Source organism: Triticum urartu, chromosome 7A (genome assembly GCF_056163025.1).
Source record: "Triticum urartu cultivar PI428250 chromosome 7A, HENAU_Tu73, whole genome shotgun sequence".
In the NCBI taxonomy this organism is placed as follows: domain Eukaryota; kingdom Viridiplantae; phylum Streptophyta; class Magnoliopsida; order Poales; family Poaceae; genus Triticum; species Triticum urartu.
The window spans coordinates 185,599,570-185,619,067 of record NC_141879.1 but is presented as its reverse complement, the minus strand read 5'-3'; the positions used below and the strand labels follow the sequence as shown (position 1 = coordinate 185,619,067).

At 49.6% G+C, this 19,498-nt stretch overlaps 1 protein-coding gene and 1 long non-coding RNA gene across 2 annotated transcripts; both read right to left on the bottom strand.

The window, feature by feature from the left end:
- Nucleotides 1–607: 607 nt before the first annotated feature.
- On the bottom strand, nt 608–5,653 carry LOC125523422 (alpha/beta-Hydrolases superfamily protein). The gene is made up of 6 exons (XM_048688457.2): nt 4,987–5,653; nt 4,556–4,891; nt 3,601–3,659; nt 3,380–3,508; nt 2,223–2,358; nt 608–1,174 (listed from the first exon to the last, which is right to left on the bottom strand). Exons 1-6 carry the CDS (start codon nt 5,350–5,352, stop codon nt 854–856), a joined length of 1,347 nt encoding a protein of 448 aa, XP_048544414.1. The 5' UTR covers nt 5,353–5,653; the 3' UTR covers nt 608–853.
- LOC147958907 (uncharacterized) lies at nt 1,294–2,216 on the bottom strand. Its single transcript, XR_015611816.1, has 2 exons — nt 1,577–2,216; nt 1,294–1,449 (listed from the first exon to the last, which is right to left on the bottom strand). It is a non-coding gene; the product is annotated as an uncharacterized LOC147958907 (long non-coding RNA).
- Nucleotides 5,654–19,498: the final 13,845 nt, after the last annotated feature.

Genomic DNA, 19,498 nt, shown 5'->3' with positions numbered 1-19,498 from the left:
CCATGTCTGAAGTCTGAACCGTGTTGCTTTCAGAAATGCTGCAGTGAATGGACTTTGAGTTTAAGCTCCTTATCCCGCTGGTCTAGAGCTCTAGTCCAATTAGCTTGTTTAGACTCCTCAAATGCAGAATTCAGGTCAGGCAAGTGCACATAATTACTATAGTACTGTACAAGTTTAGACCATCTTGTGTACGGTCAGTTCCATTGTGGTCCGTTGTGTTTGTTGTTCGGTTCGGTTTGGTTTGGTTTCGGCTTGGTGATTCCTTGTTAACCCAGGACAAGAACTCGCTTCCGTACTAGTACTTCTTCTGCTCTGTTTCCAGATGGATATATGCATTACCTTTTCCCGAAGAAATCAGGAAAGTTGGTCGAAAATCGAAAATTTCTTGTTGACCCAGGACAAAATCTGTGCAAGGTCCAGTTCTTCAGGCCAAGCGAGAAGCATGCAAGATCACTTTTTAGTGACCTAGTACATCTTAGGTTTGTTTACAAAAGGGGGTAGAAGTTTATAAGAGTACATCATCCCATGGTCTCTAGAAGAGAACATCTTTCATCGACAAATGAATAGCCAGAGTGGATCGCCAAAGCCCAAAGGCAACGCAAACAAATCTAATAATATCCAACTCTCAACCCAGAGACGATATACAATACTTGCATTAACCAACGTACATGACATTTCAGACTCAAGAATACGCAGATGAAATCTACATATGCACAAGCGCTAGGGCATTTGGACTGCTTTTCTCTAAGTCGCCAAAAAAAAAAAGAAATTCCGCGAGGGTAAAAACATGATTTACCACTATACACTCTTGCATAAGGCTGGCGAAAAGAATGAGTAGCCATGGGACCCGTCACTACTCGATAACAACGTCCCTCGCCACCATGTCCCTGTTCACGATAAGCTTCCCATCTTCATCCCTGGTGAAAAGCTTGTCAACCAGCTCATCCCAGCTGGTCCTTCCTGCAGATTTTGGTTCTGATGAAGTCGCCTCGCTGTGAGTATCGGAAGATGAAGCGCCCTCATGGGTTTCCTCTTCAGAGATGTCTATCGCATGAGGAACATCCAAGGTTTTCGCCCTGTGGAGCGCATTCTTGTGTTCTTCCTTGAAACTTTGCAATCTCTCCATCTTTTGTTCAGCAGGTGGAGTTGTTGCCTTCTCTTTTTCCTTCATTAGCTGCACAAAGACATAGCTATAATCATAAATAAAGAAATAAATATCGCCTCTGAAATGGAAGAAATCGATGCTCCAACCAACAATTGCAAGTTCTAACGAATCGTATTACTATGTTTCAGCCAATGGAAACAAGCTACAAATACCAAGAAATAACGGTTAATTTGGCACGCCAATATGCATCAACAGTGTTGCACATAAAGAGCTTGTTTACCATGTATGTCTAAACAGTTCGGTCAATTGTTCCATTCTATTCCATGGATGATGTGCATTATGTCCTACAGAAAACCATGACGCTAACTCGAATTTAATTTATCTCTCACTGAAACCAAGTGTGCAGAAGAAAAGGTAATATAAGAAAAATAGAAAGGAAAAGGATAAGGTTAGTTTGGTTTGTACCCATACCCTACCAACTTTCTGGTCTGGTTTTTGGCAACTCCCATGCCCCTTTGGCCACTTCCAATGCAATCTGCTCACATAGTTGACCAAAACATGGGCAGCCAAAACCTTTGCTAGCCAAAATTTTGGAGGGATTGGCCTGGGCACCACCAAAACACACCCTAAATTTAGAAGGCTCTGAACATGTACAGTCAACTTCCAGTTACCCATTCAAAACCTAAATGTGGAAGGCTCTCAAACATGTACGCCCAACTACAAGTTAACAATTCCAAACTTAAGTGCAGAAGGCGTCAGAAATCCATAGATCATTATTTATTTGTGTACCGTCACTTGGAGAAGCAAGGAAAATCACTTGGTGCCCGGCCATTGTTTTTGTGTATGGAAAACCTATTAGTTGAAGCCTAAAACATAGCACTTAGGTTAACCCTTTTGTGCTTAAGCTAAGACGAAAGCCCAATGTGAGGGTGGCGGGCAGGGGGAACACATGTTAGGACGCATACCCACGCATGTAATCCATAATATCACTAAAAAGGCCCAAGCATAATACATATTGCATAATATCACATTGACATGCAAGACTGGATTTAGAAACCAAATAATTATGCCATCACTCTGAAGCTCATGGTTCACAAGCTGTGACAAGTGCACGTACCTCTAAAGCCAAGGCTGATTCTCGCTCAATCCAAATAATGCCATGATCAGCAGTGGTACTGCACGATAACACAATATGCTCAAACCGTCCTTCCACTGGAATAGCAGTTCTCACCTCAGGTGGGTATCTTGCACAGCTACAAATTAGTAATAGTTATGTTATCATATTCTCCAAGTGTGACAGTTATTAGAAATCTCTTAAACTTTCACTATTTTATAATCTTCGTATGTAAAGAGTACAGAAACAAAAAAAAAATCGCTCACAAAGAAATTTATCGGTCATGCAAATATTACAGACTGTAACGGGATCATCTCTTTGATTTGCATGATACCTCAAAACACAATTTATTTTTAAATGTAGGATTGACATGAATCCTATAGGATTGAATACCACATGACTTTGCACACGAATGGTATCTTTTCAAGAGGTATTAGTCAGTATAATTTTTCATATGAATATGGTGCAAAGAAACTCTTAGGAAAAAAATCATAGGGTACAATCTTTTAAGTTACAAATGAAACTACCACGTAGGAGAAGTTCTTGAGGATGAGAATCCTCCGAAAGTCCTCAAAGAGGCCTGGCATGATTACTTTTCCATATAAAACTGATTTTCTAACTAATGTGATGAAAAAGATAGTCACCTTTGTCATATGAATTTTGAAATGTTTGTCGTGGACCATGCTTCAGCATTCTATACTTCTTTTTTCAACTGTTATACCTTTATTTTATTATGTTCATAGTTTACGAAATTCATTTCACTGACCTGGAAAGCTACACAAAATGAATCTGAGGAAATCTTGCTTTGCTTAGTCTAAACAATCAACGTAAAAGCATACACCGATATATATATATATATTTTTTTTTTCATCATTTTAAAAATGTGTGGAATAAAACAGCAGTGGGCGAAACCATTAACGGCTAGAACTTCCTAGCTCTGGAAGAACAAAGTGCTGAAACTTTGTTGCTTGCTTTTCCAAAAACCATGATGACTGAATCCTTTTTCTATAGTATAAAAAGGCTTAATGATGAGCAAACCAGCACACACAGCCTGAAACTTCCTTGTGCTAGACAAACAGTGAATAACAGGTTCATCGTTTACAGCATACCAACATGACTTAACTAATAACTAGCAGCAACTATCCAAGCGCATCAATTACCTGCAAAATTTCCTCTCGACGATATGATACATCCGACCAGGAGCATACAATCTTCTTGGATCTTTAAACTTTTTCTTGTCTTGTTTAAATGTATCTCTCAAGCAAAATAGGAATAACAAGCAGGGCAAGCTGTCCAAAGCAATTATGAAAAATTCCATTATTCCATACTATTTTACTGGCGGAAAATTGAACTACATGGAGAAAGTTAACAGGGGACTTACCAGAATATAGAGCCGAAAATATATTCCAATGGTGTTGGTGTTCTTGGCAAAAAATCATCCTGGCAAAAGACATTGTATGGTGATAAAATGAGTATCCGATGGTACTACTATGTGATTAGTGCCACAGATGGTAACTTCTGAGGTTACAACAACTAGATAGGATCGGTTTTTGAAAGTCAGCATTTTATTGATTAAGCAATAAAGTCATACAAGGTCTCCCGGATACAATCTGGAACAGAATGAAAAACACACAACAAAACCAGAATTCAGTTAAGTTCACGAGCTATTCACCTGTTCGGAATCAATGAATTTCACAAAGGAAATAGTACCACATCCAATAAATCAATTTCAACATATAGCAGTGGGACAAGTTCAAGCACCACAAATACCACATTATGTGGTCAGGCGTGCGATCCAAATTTCCATTTCCAGACATACACCTTGTACCAATTACAGATTATCATGTTGAATTAATTGATTTTTCAAAAAATAATGTAGAATGAGTCGGATTCACCCAACAACATGTCAAACAGTTAACTTAGTTGATCTCCATATCAGTCATAAGCCGATATCAGTTAACCTCATATGAGCTACCTTTCTTAAGTACAGCGGTTAAAGGATATTTTACTGTAAACTGTCAGCTAGCTTTTAGAAGAACAACAGTAGGAAAGGGTACTCTGCTGTATAATCTTATTCTATCAGCGGGAGTACCTTTCTTCACAACACAATTCCCGCTGCCTAATTCCTAACGTTCGGCACAATCAAACTAGTTAAGCTTTCACAGACATTCCAAGCACGCCACAAGCAAAGCACATTTGACCAAATCGTTCCCCCTCCTCTCACCCCAACAATTCTAATTTCCAATTGTCCGGCTCGAAATTTTCCAATAGTCAAAATATTCAGAGGCAGCAAAATTGAACAGGTAGGTAATGGTTGACCACGGGGCAGCTGGTACCTGCAACACGATAGAGTAGATCACGTCGGCGTACTTGACGGCGAGGTTGAGCGACATGCACCGGGCCGGCGCGAGCGCGTAGCAGCGTATGTGGCTCCTGGGAATATTGCCGAACGCCTTGCGGTTGTTGACCACCAGCACCGTCATGAGCGCGGCGATGCCGGAGCCGAGCGAGTGCCCGGCGAAGATGAGCTTGCAGTCGGGCCCCTGCTGGCGCAGCAGCTCCCGCAGCGTCTCCGTCTCCCTCTCCAGTATGAACTGGGCCGCCTTGAGCAGGCCGTGGTGCACGTAGCCGCCGTCGAACATCTGCATCCCGAGCTTGTTGTCCATCAAGACCTGCAACGAACGGGCGAATCGAACGGGTTCACATTCCGTTCCCGCGGAGATGAAATTCACCCTGGGCTGCTGGAATCGGGGATGCGAAGCGGGACCTTGTAGTCGGCGTTGCGGACGAGGTTGAGGCCGCGGACGGCGAGGACGACCTCGTTGCGGCGGCGGTCGACGTAGACGAGGTAGGGCGGGCAGGCGGTGCCGACCTCGTCGTAGGTGGTGCGCTTGTGGACGCCGGCGCCGTCGATCTGGGTGTAGCCGCGGGTGGCCGGCATGAGCTTGGGGTTGTCGAGGTCGTCGGAGATGGCCATGATGATCTGGCAGATGCGCGGGACGGGCTCGAAGTCGTCGGGCGAGGCGGGCGGCCAGGTCTCGCTGTCGTAGGCGCCGATGTAGGTGAGGCGCTTCCACGCCCAGCGCACGCACCCCACGCACAGCACGCACTCCAGCCCGCACGACACCGACATGGCTGGCCGCCTCCCCGCGGCGCGCCGGCGCTAGGCCTCGGAGGAAGGCGCGCTCGGGCTGCTGGCTCTGCTTGGCGGGGCGCCTCCACGGCGCGGCGCGGTCTATGTGGTGGTCGCCTCGTCTCCCTCCGCCAGCCGAGCCGCCGCTGTTTTTCTATTGGATTGCTTGCCTTGGTTGTTCCGGAAGCGACGAGGTTGAGCTGGAGCGGTGGCGGTGGGCCGGTGGCGATGGTGGTGGGGTGGGGTGGGGGAGGAGTGATGTGAGATGCCGCTGCGCTGTGCGCGCACTTGGGGCGGGGGGTCGGGTTTTGGTCGCCTTTTCAACGCGGCTGCGCCAGCGCTCCGCGGGCGAGGCCGAGGACCGCCGAGGATTGGTCATTAGTCTAAAACGGCAGGAGGAGACGACCAGCTGGCGTTGCTTCTCCGAAACTTCTGGCTCACCTTCTCACCCGTGTCCATTCGCATTTACACAGGAGGCTGGATTTCTCCGATGGGAGGATGTCGTAATTTCGTGGTAGTGTATGGGATATAGGGCCAGTTCTTTTCGCTCTATAATTCTAGAGAATTACGATTCTCAAAACTGCCCATAGAATTGTCTGTTCAGTTCTTTTCTGTAATTCCAACTTGTAATTGTTGTATGAAGTCGCTCGGTCGAGCTGGCCGAGTGACATATTGGCTGTAATTTGAGTCCCCAATAGGGGTAGTAGTTCAAACCGAACAGTTTTCTTTTGAGGGCCCGGCTAGAATTGCCAGAATTGCCGAGTTTTCACGATTCTCAAATACACTAGCGATTCTGATAATTCTTGGATGATTCCTGGGGAAGAAACGAGTTCTTTTGCGATTGTGATTCTCCGGGCAGTAATTCTTCAGAATTGAGCCGAAAGAACTGGGCCATAAGAGGGAAGTGGACTAGGAGCACTCGGCGACGCAGCCCTCCGAAATCTGTATGTCCATTACTATCTCGAAATGGATGTACTTAATGCAATTTACTTTTGATTCTAACCAATACGAGAAGTATACAACGTAGGAACAATGAATCACATTTATTTCGGCCCCACAACTCTGCCATGGGCTCATGACACATGCGAGGAAGCTCGGGCTAAGATGGAATAGAGTAAGTTTGTGACAATTAAGTGGGAACAGGTTGACGAACGTCAACCATGCACAAAGCACATGTCAAGGACGAAGGAGAAAAGCATGAAGCTCACGACCTCAACAAGGAGGACGACGCAGGAAGCGGCCAGCTTCATGCTTGGATGCAGTCCCGCTGGCTGTAGGATTGAAGGCCATGGTGCCGACGGCCTGGGAAGACGTGGTGTCACTGACCCGATAAGCTAGACCAGCGACTGCATCAATTTTCTCATCATCAACGGCATAATCTTACACTGGCTTTTTTCTCACACATTTCTCGCTGGTCGCGGGACACAAGACTCAGCGGCTAGGGCAGACATCGTGTCATTGGTCGTGTCCACATGGTGCGCGGCAAGCTCGAGTGACTACCTAGTTCGTCCTCAACGTTGTTCCTCGCCGGAGGCATGGTGTTCCTTGTTCCTCCTGGCTTTTTCCCACATCCACATTGTTGAAGGAGGAGACTAGGAGCAAAAAGAGAAGAGGGAAAAGTAGAAACAGGAAGAAGGACATGTGCAGTGTCACTTATGGTGGAGAAGAAAGGGCCTCCGGGGGAAGATGGCTTCATGAAAAGAGGAAGGGACGTGGGCGCATTGATTAGATTGTTGGGCGTTGGTGGTTGAGGTATGTGCTCACTGACAACGTCAGTCTGAAAAGAACATCCAATACAAGCCTGTACTATATGAGATACATAGTTCAAAATCTCCTAATACAGACTATCTAACATAGCAGTGTGAGTCCCGAGGCAAATGAATGGGGCAGATTCCAGTGGGTGTAGTCGTCGTGTGCTCCAATGCAATTTCGATATAAGAGCATCTATAGCTGGACCTCTTAAACACGTTACGTTGGGGCGGGCCATTCGGTCACTATTCACTAACCAATCAGAAAAACCTGACTCAATCGAAACTCTCAAAATATAGACAAACGTCCGGACTGACCGGCATCCCTCATATCCAGCCCAAATATAGAGCAGATATGAGGCGACCCGGACGCGTCCGTCACGTCAGCCTGGCCCACCGCTGGCCCACCCTGACACCACAAAATCCCCCTCCAAAGCAAACCCTAGCTCACTTCACTCCGCTCCGCTCCCTGATGCTCCCCTTTCCTCAATCCGCCCAATCCTTAGCGTCGACGAGCATGTCAAGCACCGGCAGCCACTCCGACAGCAACTCCGGAGACGGGTACGAGCTAGCGCTCCGTATCGCGCTCGAGCGGTCGCGGGTCGATACAGGCGGCAGCTCCTGGTCCGGTGTGACGCCTCCTGCCGCCCGTCGCCGCCACGCCGACCCTTCCCGCCCCATGCGCGGATCTGCCCGGACTGCCCAATCTTCTCTGCCCGCTCGACGGCCTCCTCTACCTACAGTAGTTGCTCCGCGCGGGCAGCGGTGGGTTCTAGTGCCCGCTCCGCCGGTGCTGCGGATGAGGACTCTAGAGTCGGAGGCATGCGTCGCCCGCCGCGAGAGGCAGAGGGCAAGGGAGATGGGGGCGGGTCCAACGTGGCTGTGCAGTCCTTCTGCCGCCGTCGTGGCATGCCAGTGCCCAACGAGGAGGAGCGTCTCCTCCAGTGGGTGTACCGTCAGTCACTTATAACGGCGGATACGGACGCCTGGCAGCTCCGGAGGATCAACCAAGTAGCTCCGGCTCGGCATTGAGCAATCTGAGCGGGAGGCGGCGATGGCAGCGGCAGAGGCGGTGAGGGTGGCCAAGCTCAAGCGCAAGCAAGACCGCATCGTCCGGCGCTTGCAAGGTTACATCCTCATCTCCGATTCCTCCTCCTCCGACGGGTCCGACTCCGACGGCTCCACGTCGACCCACCTCTTGCTGCGGACGCCTATAGCAGCACCGGCGACCGGAAAGGCAAAGGGCCAGCAAGGAAGTGGTGAAGCTCGCCCTCTCCTTTTATATAATCGGGTTCTAGTATGTAGTTAGAATATGTCGGATCATTGAACTGTGTGAACTATGCCCGTTCGGTGATCTTTTGGTGATGTTTATGTGAATTATGCCCGTTTGGTATTGGTTTATATGTTCGTTTCCTGTCGATTTTGATCGTTTGGTGATCTACGTACTACGTTGCATGAATTTGTATGGATATAGGGTGTCGGGTATGAGATACGCTGGTGTGGAGGCACGGATTTAGAGAGTGCCCAGTCAGTGTCTGTGGACGCGCCCGGCGTGTGGGCGTTTAAGGGGTCGGATTCGCAAAGTCCGGCTGTAGATACTTTAAGTTTAGCATTTTTTGATAGCTCAAATGCTGTTGTGATCCGTGAGATTTTCCAAGATATCAAGAAATTATTGCAGATTTAAGTGGTCGACTAGCACATATACCCGTGTATTGCAACGGGAGAAATAATTAACGTGTCCTCCACAACAACGCGGGATAATTATAGCTGAATGGTGCCACCCAACGGGGGGCAGCGAGACGAATGCTACCAAAAATGTCTATAGGTCGTACATTAAAAACCATTACGTATGATATTTTTGGTATGATATTTGTACAACTATTCTTGTTATTTAAAAGGCCTAATTTTCAAATCCTACACACCAAGGCATTATTTGAAAGTTGGAGCAATTTTTTTGGAATTCGCATGGAGTCGTAAAGAAATCTTGCTAAATGCGTTTTAGCCCATCTCACCTCCCAAATCCACTATCATGTTGTGCCCTCCTACCTCGTATGATTCCATTGCGTTATTACTCCACACGCTTGTGTCATTTTTATTTGTTCTGTAGGAATCTATGCTGTGCCCCCTTACATCTTTGGATATTTAATTCCTAGGTATTAATTTATCTTTCCTTTTATGCCCACTGGATGAATGAGACACACACATCATCCTTTTTGTGTTCTTATTCTCGAGGCACGTATATAAATCTGTAAAATTTGGTATAAAAAGCGAGGTGGTACTATTTAATCGGGCAGTGAACCCAACTATTTAATCGAGGTGGTATAAAAGGCCCACTCAGCCCACGTTTTTTAGGCAGGCTCTGCCATCGATTATTACCGTGGATTGGGTAAAAAGGGCATCATTGTCTCAAAAAAGGTAAAAAGGTCATCATATCAAGTTTCTTCACCTGACAATTCAAAATAGCAAGTTTCTACACATACATGTTTTTGTAAGGGCATATTTATCCCTAAGTGTTTTGGTGATTGATGCCAACGCATTTGCGGACTAATCGTGTGCCTTGAGTATTCCAGACACTTCATTGCTAGGCACAAGACGATTGGGTGCCCCTCGAAGACTGATGAAGATGGCGTCTTTTCTACGTTTCTTTTTGGTGGATTTGAGTCGTAGGAAAGCCGTACTATTAAGAGGGGGTCCGTGTTGGAAAGGTTTGGATGAAATCATCACGTACACGTCTCTTTCTTGTCCCCTCCTTTTTCCTTGGAGCTTCCTTCATTTTCTTGCCTCCCTTGTCTGGCTGCTGTGGTTGGTCGCGGTAGTACTGCTTCTAGGAAAATGGTAGTACCGTAGGCATCCGCGGTAGTACCGCGCGGTGGCGCGGTAGTACCGCAGGTGCCCACGGTAGTACCGCTCCCCTGGAGCCGCACTACCGCTGCCCACCAGGCTAGTGCCGCCCCTTTGCGGTAGTAGGGGCGGATGTAATTTTTTACATCCGCACCTACCGCGGTAGTACCGTTTTCGCCGAGCGGTAGTACCGTGCTATGCAGTCAGGCAGTAGTACCGCCCCTCGGCAGTACTACTGTGTCGAGTTTTTGCTACTTCCGTTTCTTTGCGGAAGTAGGCACGGAAGTTCCTTTCCCCCTGGCTAGGGGTTTTTGCCTTGCGGTAGTACCGCATGGGGGGCGCGGTAGTACCGCGCGTGCGGAAGTACCGCCCCCAGCTCCTGCGCGTCTGTTTTTCTTTTCTGTCGCTGGGGTTGCGGCAGTCCCGTGGGTCGGTACGGTAGTACCGCACAGCCGTGCGGTAGTACTGCTTGGTGGCAAGCAGTAGTACCGCGCGGCCTTGTGGTAGTACCGCTGGCCAGGCGCGGTAGTACCGCTGACCGCGGGCTGGTTGGTGGGTAACGGTTGGATCCTTTTCCCATACTATATAAGGGGTCCACTTCTTCCCCGTTGACTCACCTCTTCCACCCCTAAGCTCCATTATTGCTCTAAGCTCCATTTTCGCCCGATCTCACTCCCTAGCCGACCAAACTTGTTGATTTGCTCGGGAGTGGTTGAGAAGGCCTCGATCTACACTTCCACCAAGAGATATTTGATTCCCCCCACTAATCCCTTGCGGATCTTGTTACTCTTGGGTGTTTGAGCATCCTAGACGGTTGAGGTCACCGCGAAGCCATAGTCCATTGTGGTGAAGCTTTGTGGTATCGTTGGGAGCCTCCAATTGAGTTGTGGAGATTGCCCCAACCTAGTTTGTAAAGGTTCGGTCACTGATGAAGCTATGTACCTAGGATAGGGTCATGGACCTGTCCTAACTGCCCTACCCAAGGACATCTCTAGAAGAAATCACCTTTCAATCGACTTGGAGGCGTTCCACTCGATAGACTCGAAGACACTCGACCAAGAAGCAATCACTCGACCAAGACCCAACCACTCGACGGCCAGGAGACCTAAAGTCACTCCGCATGCTAACGGTCGGTCATTAAGTAGCTTTTATGGTCATCATAGCACTTTATTAGGGGCGTTACCAGTAACGCCCGACCTTAATGTATTTGAAACCCTGCATAACTGAGGGTCGGAGGGGTCTGGCGAACTCTATATAAGCCACCCCCTCCTCGGTGTAAAGGGTTCGCACCCCTGTAATTCATACACACATAATCCAGTCGACCGCCTCCGGGCTCCGAGACGTAGGGCTATTACTTCCTCCGAGAAGGGCCTGAACTCGTAAACCTCGTGTGCTTACAACTACTCCATAGCTAAGATCTTGCCTCTCCATACCTACCCCCCTACATTACTGTCAGACTTAGAACCACGACAGTTGGCGCCCACCTTGGGGTGGTGTCTTAGCGATTTGTTGGAGGAGTTGCAATCTTTTCCGATCCAAATCATCATGGTTTCTGACGGAGTTTTGGTGGAGGGCCGCGAGATCCGTCTCAGCGCGCTCACGTTCATCGCCGACGACTCCGCTTGGCTTCAGGAGGCTCCGCTCGACGTCGACGCACTCCCTGTCCGCGGGGCAACACACTTTCGCGCGTGCGTTCGCGGCGTCCTCTTGCGGCAACCGTCGACCCATTATCGGTCGGCCCCTGTGTTGTCCTCCCTCCCTGTTTCCCGCCGGCGCAAGCGCTCCGGTCCGTCGAGACTTCAGCGGTGGGTGAGACACGCAGTGGCACGCCAGTCGGCCACCCCTCAAGTCACGGCGATCGAGCCCGGCGAATCCCCCTACGGCCTGTCGACTGGCTCCGCAGAGACCGCATCCGAGTGCGACAGCAGTGATCCGGCGGCGGAGGTTCTGATGGTCGATGGACCGCGCAGTCCTCCCGGTTTTCCCCGCATCGACGGAGGTGCAGGTGGAGGCGACCCGGCGCATCCCCATGAGGAATATCTCGCCGAGCCTCTCACGTCGCTGTAGAGAGAAGAACTTCGTCGCCGGAGCATGGATGCACTGCACACTCCTATCGTTGGAGAAACCCCCGAGGCTTGTGCCTTGGAGGACGCGCGCCTGGCAAACTTGGCTGAGCGCACTCGACTGGAGAACCTCCAGCGAGCACTCGACGATTGTGCGCGACAACGGGTTCCAGAATCTAGTCGACGTCAGTTCTTTCCGCCCCCGCAGGTATATCGAACTCCGATTCAGAATTTAGCAGCTACAGCCCGTATAGCAGAGTCGATTCAGCCTTCCCAGTCAGAGGCTGGCAGAGACTTGCTGCAGATCAGAGCATTACTCCGGGCAGCAGGAGACCAGAATTCCGCTGTTTCTCAGTCGCGGAACAGGATTCATAGCAGATCCATTGCTGCAGACACAGTCCAGTCGGCTCATAGCCCAAGATCGCCCCCGAGGCGTGAGGGACATAGGGACCGGCATGATCAGTACGAAAACCGTGAGCAGTATGATCACCGATTCGATCATGACGATCGACGTCGAGTGCCCACCCCTCCCCTGAGGAGTGGATCGTATGTGCCTCGACAGCAGGATGACAGGCGCCCTCATAGTGTTGGGCGAAGGATTCCAGTCGACCCCAGGGAACCAGGCTTTGATGCGAGATCCATTCTCGTTCAAGGTTTGGTCGATAGGAACAGAGCTCACCGAGAAGGTCACGACAGAGATGCACCTACCAGCAGCAGAGTACATGTTTCAGGGCCAGAGTGCTTTAGTAGAGCCATCAGGGCCGCTGTGATTCCTCCCAACTTCAGGTTGGCGACTGGAGTCAGTAAGTTCACTGGTGAGTCCAAGCCCGATACTTGGCTTGAAGACTACCGAGTGGCTGTCCAGATTGGCGGTGGCAATGATGAAGTGGCCATGAAGCACCTGCCTCTCATGTTGGAGGGCTCGGCCAGAGCATGGCTGAATCAGTTAGCACCCAGCAGCATTTACACTTGGGAAGATCTCGCCCGAGTGTTTGTCACCACATTTGAAGGAACATGCAAGCGACCGGTAGGGCTGACGGAGCTGCGGTCTTGCGTGCAGAAGCCGAATGAAACTTTGAGGGATTACATCCAGAGATGAATCACGTTACATCACATGGTAGAGAATGTGCCTGATCACCAAGCAGTTTGTGCCTTCAAAGAAGGCGTCAAGTACAAAGAACTGAATCTGAAATTCGGTCGAACCGGAGACATGTCTCTGAATCAGATGATCAAGATTGCCACCAAGTATGCTAATGGTGAAGATGAGGATCGACTTCGGAGTGGCAAGCACAAGTCAGTCGCCCAAGAAACCGGAGGAGGAAATTCCAATCGGAAACAGAAGCGGAAAGCCGAGCTAGCTGCTCCTGGAGAAGCCTTGGTTGTAACTCAAGGAAAGTTTAAGGGGAAACCCAAAGGGCCTTGGAACCCCAAGAAAGTTAAAGACCAAGACGGAAATGATGTGTTGGATTTGCCATGTCACATCCACACCAAGAAAGATGAAGAGGGTAAGCTCATTTACCCGAAACATACCACTCGACAGTGTTGGCTCTTGATCCAGCAGTTCCAGGGCAAACAGCCCAAAGATAAGGAAAAGGAGTCGGGCAAAGTTGAGGACAAGGAAGACAGTGATGATGGATACCCCCAGGTCAATTTCACCTTGATGATTTTTGCTGATGTTGAAAGCAAAAGTCGACTGAAAGTTATCAACCATGAGGTGAATATGGTTGCTCCGGCAACACCCAGTTATCTGAAGTGGTCTCAGACCGCCATCACATTCGACCAGTCCGATCACCCAACGCACATTGCCATCCCTGGGAGGCAAGCTTTGGTGGTCGACCCAGTTGTTGAAGGCACTCGACTGACCAAAGTCTTGATGGATGGTGGCAGTGGTTTGAACATACTGTATGCTGAGACGTTGAAAGGGATGGGCATTCCGATGTCCAGATTCAATACGAGCAACATGAGTTTCCATGGAGTCATTCCTGGGAAGAAGGCTGAGTCACTCGTCCAAATTGCTCTTGATGTGGTTTTCGGTGATTCCAAGAATTACCGCAAAGAAAAGTTGACGTTTGAAGTCGTGGATTTCCAGAGTGCTTATCACGCTATTTTGGGCAGGCCAGCTTACGCACGCTTCATGGCTCAACCATGTTATGTGTATCTCAAATTGAAGATGCCTGGTCCCAAAGGTGTGATCACTGTTACGGGCAATCGGAAGAAAGCAGAAGAGTGTTTTCAGAAAGGCTCAAAGATCGCTGATGCTCAGATGGCAGTGGTGGAGTTGCAGGAGTACCAGAAGACTGCAGACCCGAGTGATTTGTTGCGAGCCAAGAAGCCCGCTACAGAATCAGCTTTTCAGTCGTCTGGTGAAACAAAGCCGGCTCACGTTCACCCGACTGATCCCAGTGTTGCTCCGACTCATATCTCAACAACACTCGACTCCAAATAGGAAGAAGCGCTCATCCAGTTCCTCCGTGAGAACTGGGACATCTTCGCATGGAAGCCTTCTGACATGCCGGGTGTTCCTAGGGGGCTGGCTGAGCACCGCCTACGAGTCGACTCAAAAGTGAAACCCGTCAAAGAACACCTCCGACGGTCCGCCGTCCAGAAGAGAAAGGCTATTGGTGAGGAGGTGGCTCGGCTCTTAGCAGCGGAGTTCATCCAAGAGATTTACCACTCCGAGTGGCTCGCCAATGTTGTCATGGTCCCCAAGAAGGACAAGTCACTTCGCTGTGCATTGACTTTAAACATATCAATCGGAGTGCACATTCGGAGTTCCTGGCGGAAAGTTACTCGGTTTTCTCGTTTCCGAACGGGGAATCGACGCCAATCCAGAAAAAGTCGGTACTATACTCCAGATGAAACGTCCTGTGCGAGTGCACGACGTCCAGAAGCTTACTGGTTGCTTGGCCGCTTTAAGTCGATTCATCTCTCGTCTCGGTGAAAAGGCATTGCCTCTTTACCGATTGATGAAGAAGTTAGACAAGTTCGAGTGGACTCCTGAAACTGATGCAGCGTTTGCAGAGCTCAAAGCTCTGCTCTCCACCTAGCCGGTGCTTGCTGCTCCAATCAGCAAAGAGCCTTTGCTGCTTTACATCGCAGCCACGGGACAAGTCATCAGTACGGTACTTACGGTCGAGCGGGAAGAAGAAGGAAAAGCCTTCAAAGTTCAGCGCCCAGTATATTATGTTTCTGAAGTTTTGACCCCGTCGAAGCAAAGATATCCTCATTATCAGAAGCTTGTATATGGGATTTATATGACCACAAAGAAGGTTGCTCACTACTTCTCTGATCATTCCATTACGGTCGTCAGCGATGCTCCATTGTCAGAGATCCTGCACAACAGAGATGCAACTGGTCGAGTGGCAAAATGGGCGATTGAACCCCTTCCTCTAGATATCAAGTTTGAGGCAAAGAAAGCTATCAAGTCCCAAGCAATAGCAGATTTCATCGCCGAGTGGATTGAACAACAACTGCCGACTCAGGTTCACTCGGAGCATTGGACCATGTTCTTCGACGGTTCCAAAATGCTGAATGGTTCCGGTGCCGGAGTAGTATTGGTCTCCCCCCGAGGAGATAAGCTCCGATATGTTCTTCAAATCCACTTTGATTCCTCCAATAATGAAGCAGAATACGAAGCACTTTTATATGGGTTGCGCATGGCCATTTCACTCGGCGTCCGTCGCCTCATGGTCTATGGCGACTCAGATTTGGTGGTTAATCAAGTGATGAAAGAGTGGGACGTCAGAAGTCCGGCCATGACTGGTTATTGCAATGCGGTGAGAAAGCTGGAGAAGAAATTCGAGGGGTTAGAACTTCATCACATACCCCGACTGAAAAATCAAGCAGCTGGTGATTTGGCGAAAATAGGTTCCAAAAGAGAAGCCATTCCCAGCAATGTGTTTTTGGAACACATCCACACACCATCAGTTCAGGAGGATCCCTTCACTGAAGAAGCCCCGCAGCCAAAAAGTGCCACGGATCCGATTGAAGTTGAAGTTCCAACTGTGGTTGACCTGATCATGAAAGTTTTGGTCATCACTCCCGACTGGACGGTACCATACATCGCATACATCCTAAGGAAAGAACTCCCAGAGGACGAAGAAGAGGCTCGACAGATCGTCCGTCGATCCAAGGCCTTTACAGTCATAAAGGGACAGTTGTATAGAGAAAGCGCGACTGGAGTCAGTCAAAAGTGTATAACACCAGAAGAAGGTCAGATAATCCTTGATGATATCCACTCGGGGACCTGTGGTCATCATGCGTCCTCTCGGACCATTGTGGCTAAAGCATACCGAGCGGGATTCTACTGGCCAAGAGCGAATGAAATGGCGAAAGAGATAGTCGACAAATGTGAAGGATGTCAGTTTTACTCCAATATGTCACACAAACCCACGTCAGCCCTAAAAACCATTCCACTCGTCTGGCCCTTCGCTGTTTGGGGACTGGACATGGTTGGACCACTGAGAACGGGCAGGAGCGGCTTCACTCATGTGCTAGTAGCAGTCGACAAGTTCACCAAATGGATTGAAGCTAAGCCTATCAAGAATCTTGATGCTTGCACTGCTATTAGTTTCATCAGAGAGTTGATATTCAGATATGGAGTTCCGCACGGCATCATCACTGACAATGGGTCAAACTTCGATTCCGACAAATTCAGAGCCTTTTGCGCCTCTCAAGGCACACGACTCGACTACGCTTCAGTCGCTCACCCCCAGTGGAATGGACAAGCGGAAAGAGCAAACGGCTTAATTCTCAAAGGACTGAAACCCCGACTGATGCGCGATCTCAAGCACGCAACAGGTGCATGGGTCGACGAGCTTCCATCAGTTCTTTGGGGATTGAGGACAACCCCGTACCGATCGACTGGAAGAACCCCATTATTTCTGGTCTACGGAGCCGAAGCAGTTTTGCCGAGTGACCTGCTTCACAACGCACCCCGAGTCGAGCTCTACTCTGAAGATGAAGCAGAACAAGCCTGGCAGGACGCAGTCGACCTCCTGGAAGAAGAGAGAGAAATGGCCATGATCCGATCGACCATCTATCAGCAAGACTTGCGTCGATTCCATGCCAGAAATGTGAAGAGTCGAGCCTTCCAAGAAGGAGACTTGGTCCTCCGAGTGGATCAACAGAAACCACACAAACTCGCTCCTACTTGGGAAGGTCCCTTCATAGTCACCAGAGTCCTCCACAATGGAGCGTACCACCTTTATAATGTCGATCGCCAGATTGATGAGCCACGAGCCTGGAATGCGGAGCTGCTCCGCCCCTTTTATACTTGAATTCTCACTCGGATGAGATGTAATAAGAAAAACTTCTGTAGTTTATTTATCAAAGACAAGAGCGTTACAATTTTCCCAGTGATTGTTATTGTTTTTGTTTGCGTGAGAAATCCCCCAGTGGGTGGCTTAGCTGCGAATCCGTTTCGGCTAAGTTTGTAAAAATAATTTCCTACCGAGTGGTGAGCCAGCCTCCCACTCGGGGGCTTAGCTGCGAACCCGTTTCGCCTAAGTGTTTGAAAATCCTACCGAGTGGAGAGCCAGCCTCCCACTCGGGGGCTTAGCTGCAGTCCAGTACTCGCCTAAGTATTTGAAAATCCTACCGAGTGGAGAGCCAGCCTCCCACTCAGGGGCTTAGCTGCAGTCCAGTACTCGCCTAAGTATTTGAAAATCCTACCGAGTGGTGAGCCAGCCTCCCACTCAGGGGCTTAGCTGCAGTCCAGTACTCGTCTAAGTATTTGAAAATCCTACCGAGTGGTGAGCCAGCCTCCCACTCGGGGGCTTAGCTGCAGTCCAGTACTCGCCTAAGTATTTGATAATCCTACCGAGTGGTGAGCCAGCCTCCCACTCGGGGGCTTAGCTGCAGTCCAGTACTCGCCTAAGTATTTGAAAATCCTACCGAGTGGAGAGCGACCCTCCCACTCGGGGGCTTAGCTGCAGTCCAATACTCGCCTAAGTTTGAAAAATCCTACCGAGTGGAGAGCGACCCTCCCACTCGGGGGCTTAGCTACAGTCCAGTACTCGCCTAAGTTTGAAAAATCCTACCGAGTGGAGAGCGACCCTCCCACTCGGGGGCTTAGCTGCAGTCCAGTACTCGCCTAAGTTTGAAAAATCCTATCGAGTGGAGAGTGACCCTCTCACTCGGGGGCTTAGCTGCAGTCCAGTACTCGCCTAAGTTTGAAAAATCCTACCGAGTGGAGAGCGACCCTCTCACTCGGGGGCTTAGCTGCAGTGCAATACTCGCCTAAGTTTGAAAAATCCTACCGAGTGGAGAGCGACCCTCCCACTCGGGGGCTTAGCTGCAGTCCAGTACTCGCCTAAGTTTGAAAAATCCTACCGAGTGGAGAGCGACCCTCCCACTCGAGGGCTTAGCTGCAGTCCAGTACTCGCCTAAGTTTAAAAAATCCTACCGAGTGGAGAGCAACCCTCCCACTCGGGGGGCTTAGCTGTAGTCCAGTACTCGCCTAACTTCGAAAAATCCTACCGAGTGGAGAGCGACCCTCCCACTCGGAGGCTTAGCTGCAGTCCAGTACTCACCTAAGTACAAAACACATCCCGATCCGCAAGGACGACAAGGTGCAGGTCGACTGCCACCTTCTCCTTGGGAGCTTCGCCACAAATACAACGTGCGCTCCATCCCAATCCGCAAGGACGACGAGGTGCAGGTCGACTGCCACCTTCTCCTTGGGAGCTTCGCCACAAATACAACATGCGCTCCATCCCGACCCGCAAGGACAACGAGGTGCAGGTCGACTGCTACCTTCTCCTTCGGAGCTACGCCACAAATACAAAAGTTGTCTCGAGTGAAGAACGAGTTCCACTCGACGGAGAATTCATGAAGATATTCAACGATAAACCAAGTTTAGATAAATCCTAAAGGTTCCAGACCGCAGATCGAAGTGCTCGGGCATTCAGCCCGAAAGAGTTCAACGGTTACAAAAACCACTCGGCATTCCGAGGCAAATTTAAGGTGGGGCATAAAAGTTTGTTCACTCCGCAGGAGGAGGACTGGCAGGCTCGACGAACTCGTCCAGGTCGACACCGTCGGCGATCCGAGTGGCTGCAGCAATAAAAGTCTCCATAAAAGATCGGAAGTCATGCCTCTGGGTGGTGGCGACCTGATTGCTGCCAGCTTATCTTGTCGCACCTCCTTGCAGTGGACACGAACCAAAGACAGAGCCACATCAGCACCACACCGGGCAGAAGATTTCTTCCACTCCTGCACTCGACCAGGGATCTCGTTAAGTCGAGTCATCAGAGACTCGAGATCATTCTGGAGCGTGGCCCCTGGCCAAAGTGTCGTGTCGATCCGTGATGTGGCGACCTTCAGTCGAGCCAAGTAGTCCACAACACCGTCGATGCGGGATTCCAGTCGGAGCAGATTCATGGCAGTTTCATCTTTCACGGGAGAGTTGATGGGGTCCAAACCTGGCTCAATCCGCCCAGTCTCCTCCTCGAAGTTCTGGCATAACTCTGCATTCGTGATCCAAGGATAAGT

What these genes read in the sequence shown, in the direction of transcription:
- LOC125523422 (XM_048688457.2), bottom strand. Translation starts at nt 5,352, where the DNA reads ATGTCGGTGTCGTGCGGGCTGGAGTGCGTGCTGTGCGTGGGGTGCGTG. An exon ending in TCTACTCTATCGTGTTGCAG is followed by an intron (nt 3,660 to 4,555) that starts GTACCAGCTGCC and finishes GTCTTTTGCCAG; the next exon opens with GATGATTTTTTGCCAAGAAC. An exon ending in GTCGAGAGGAAATTTTGCAG is followed by an intron (nt 2,359 to 3,379) that starts GTAATTGATGCG and finishes ACTAATTTGTAG; the next exon opens with CTGTGCAAGATACCCACCTG.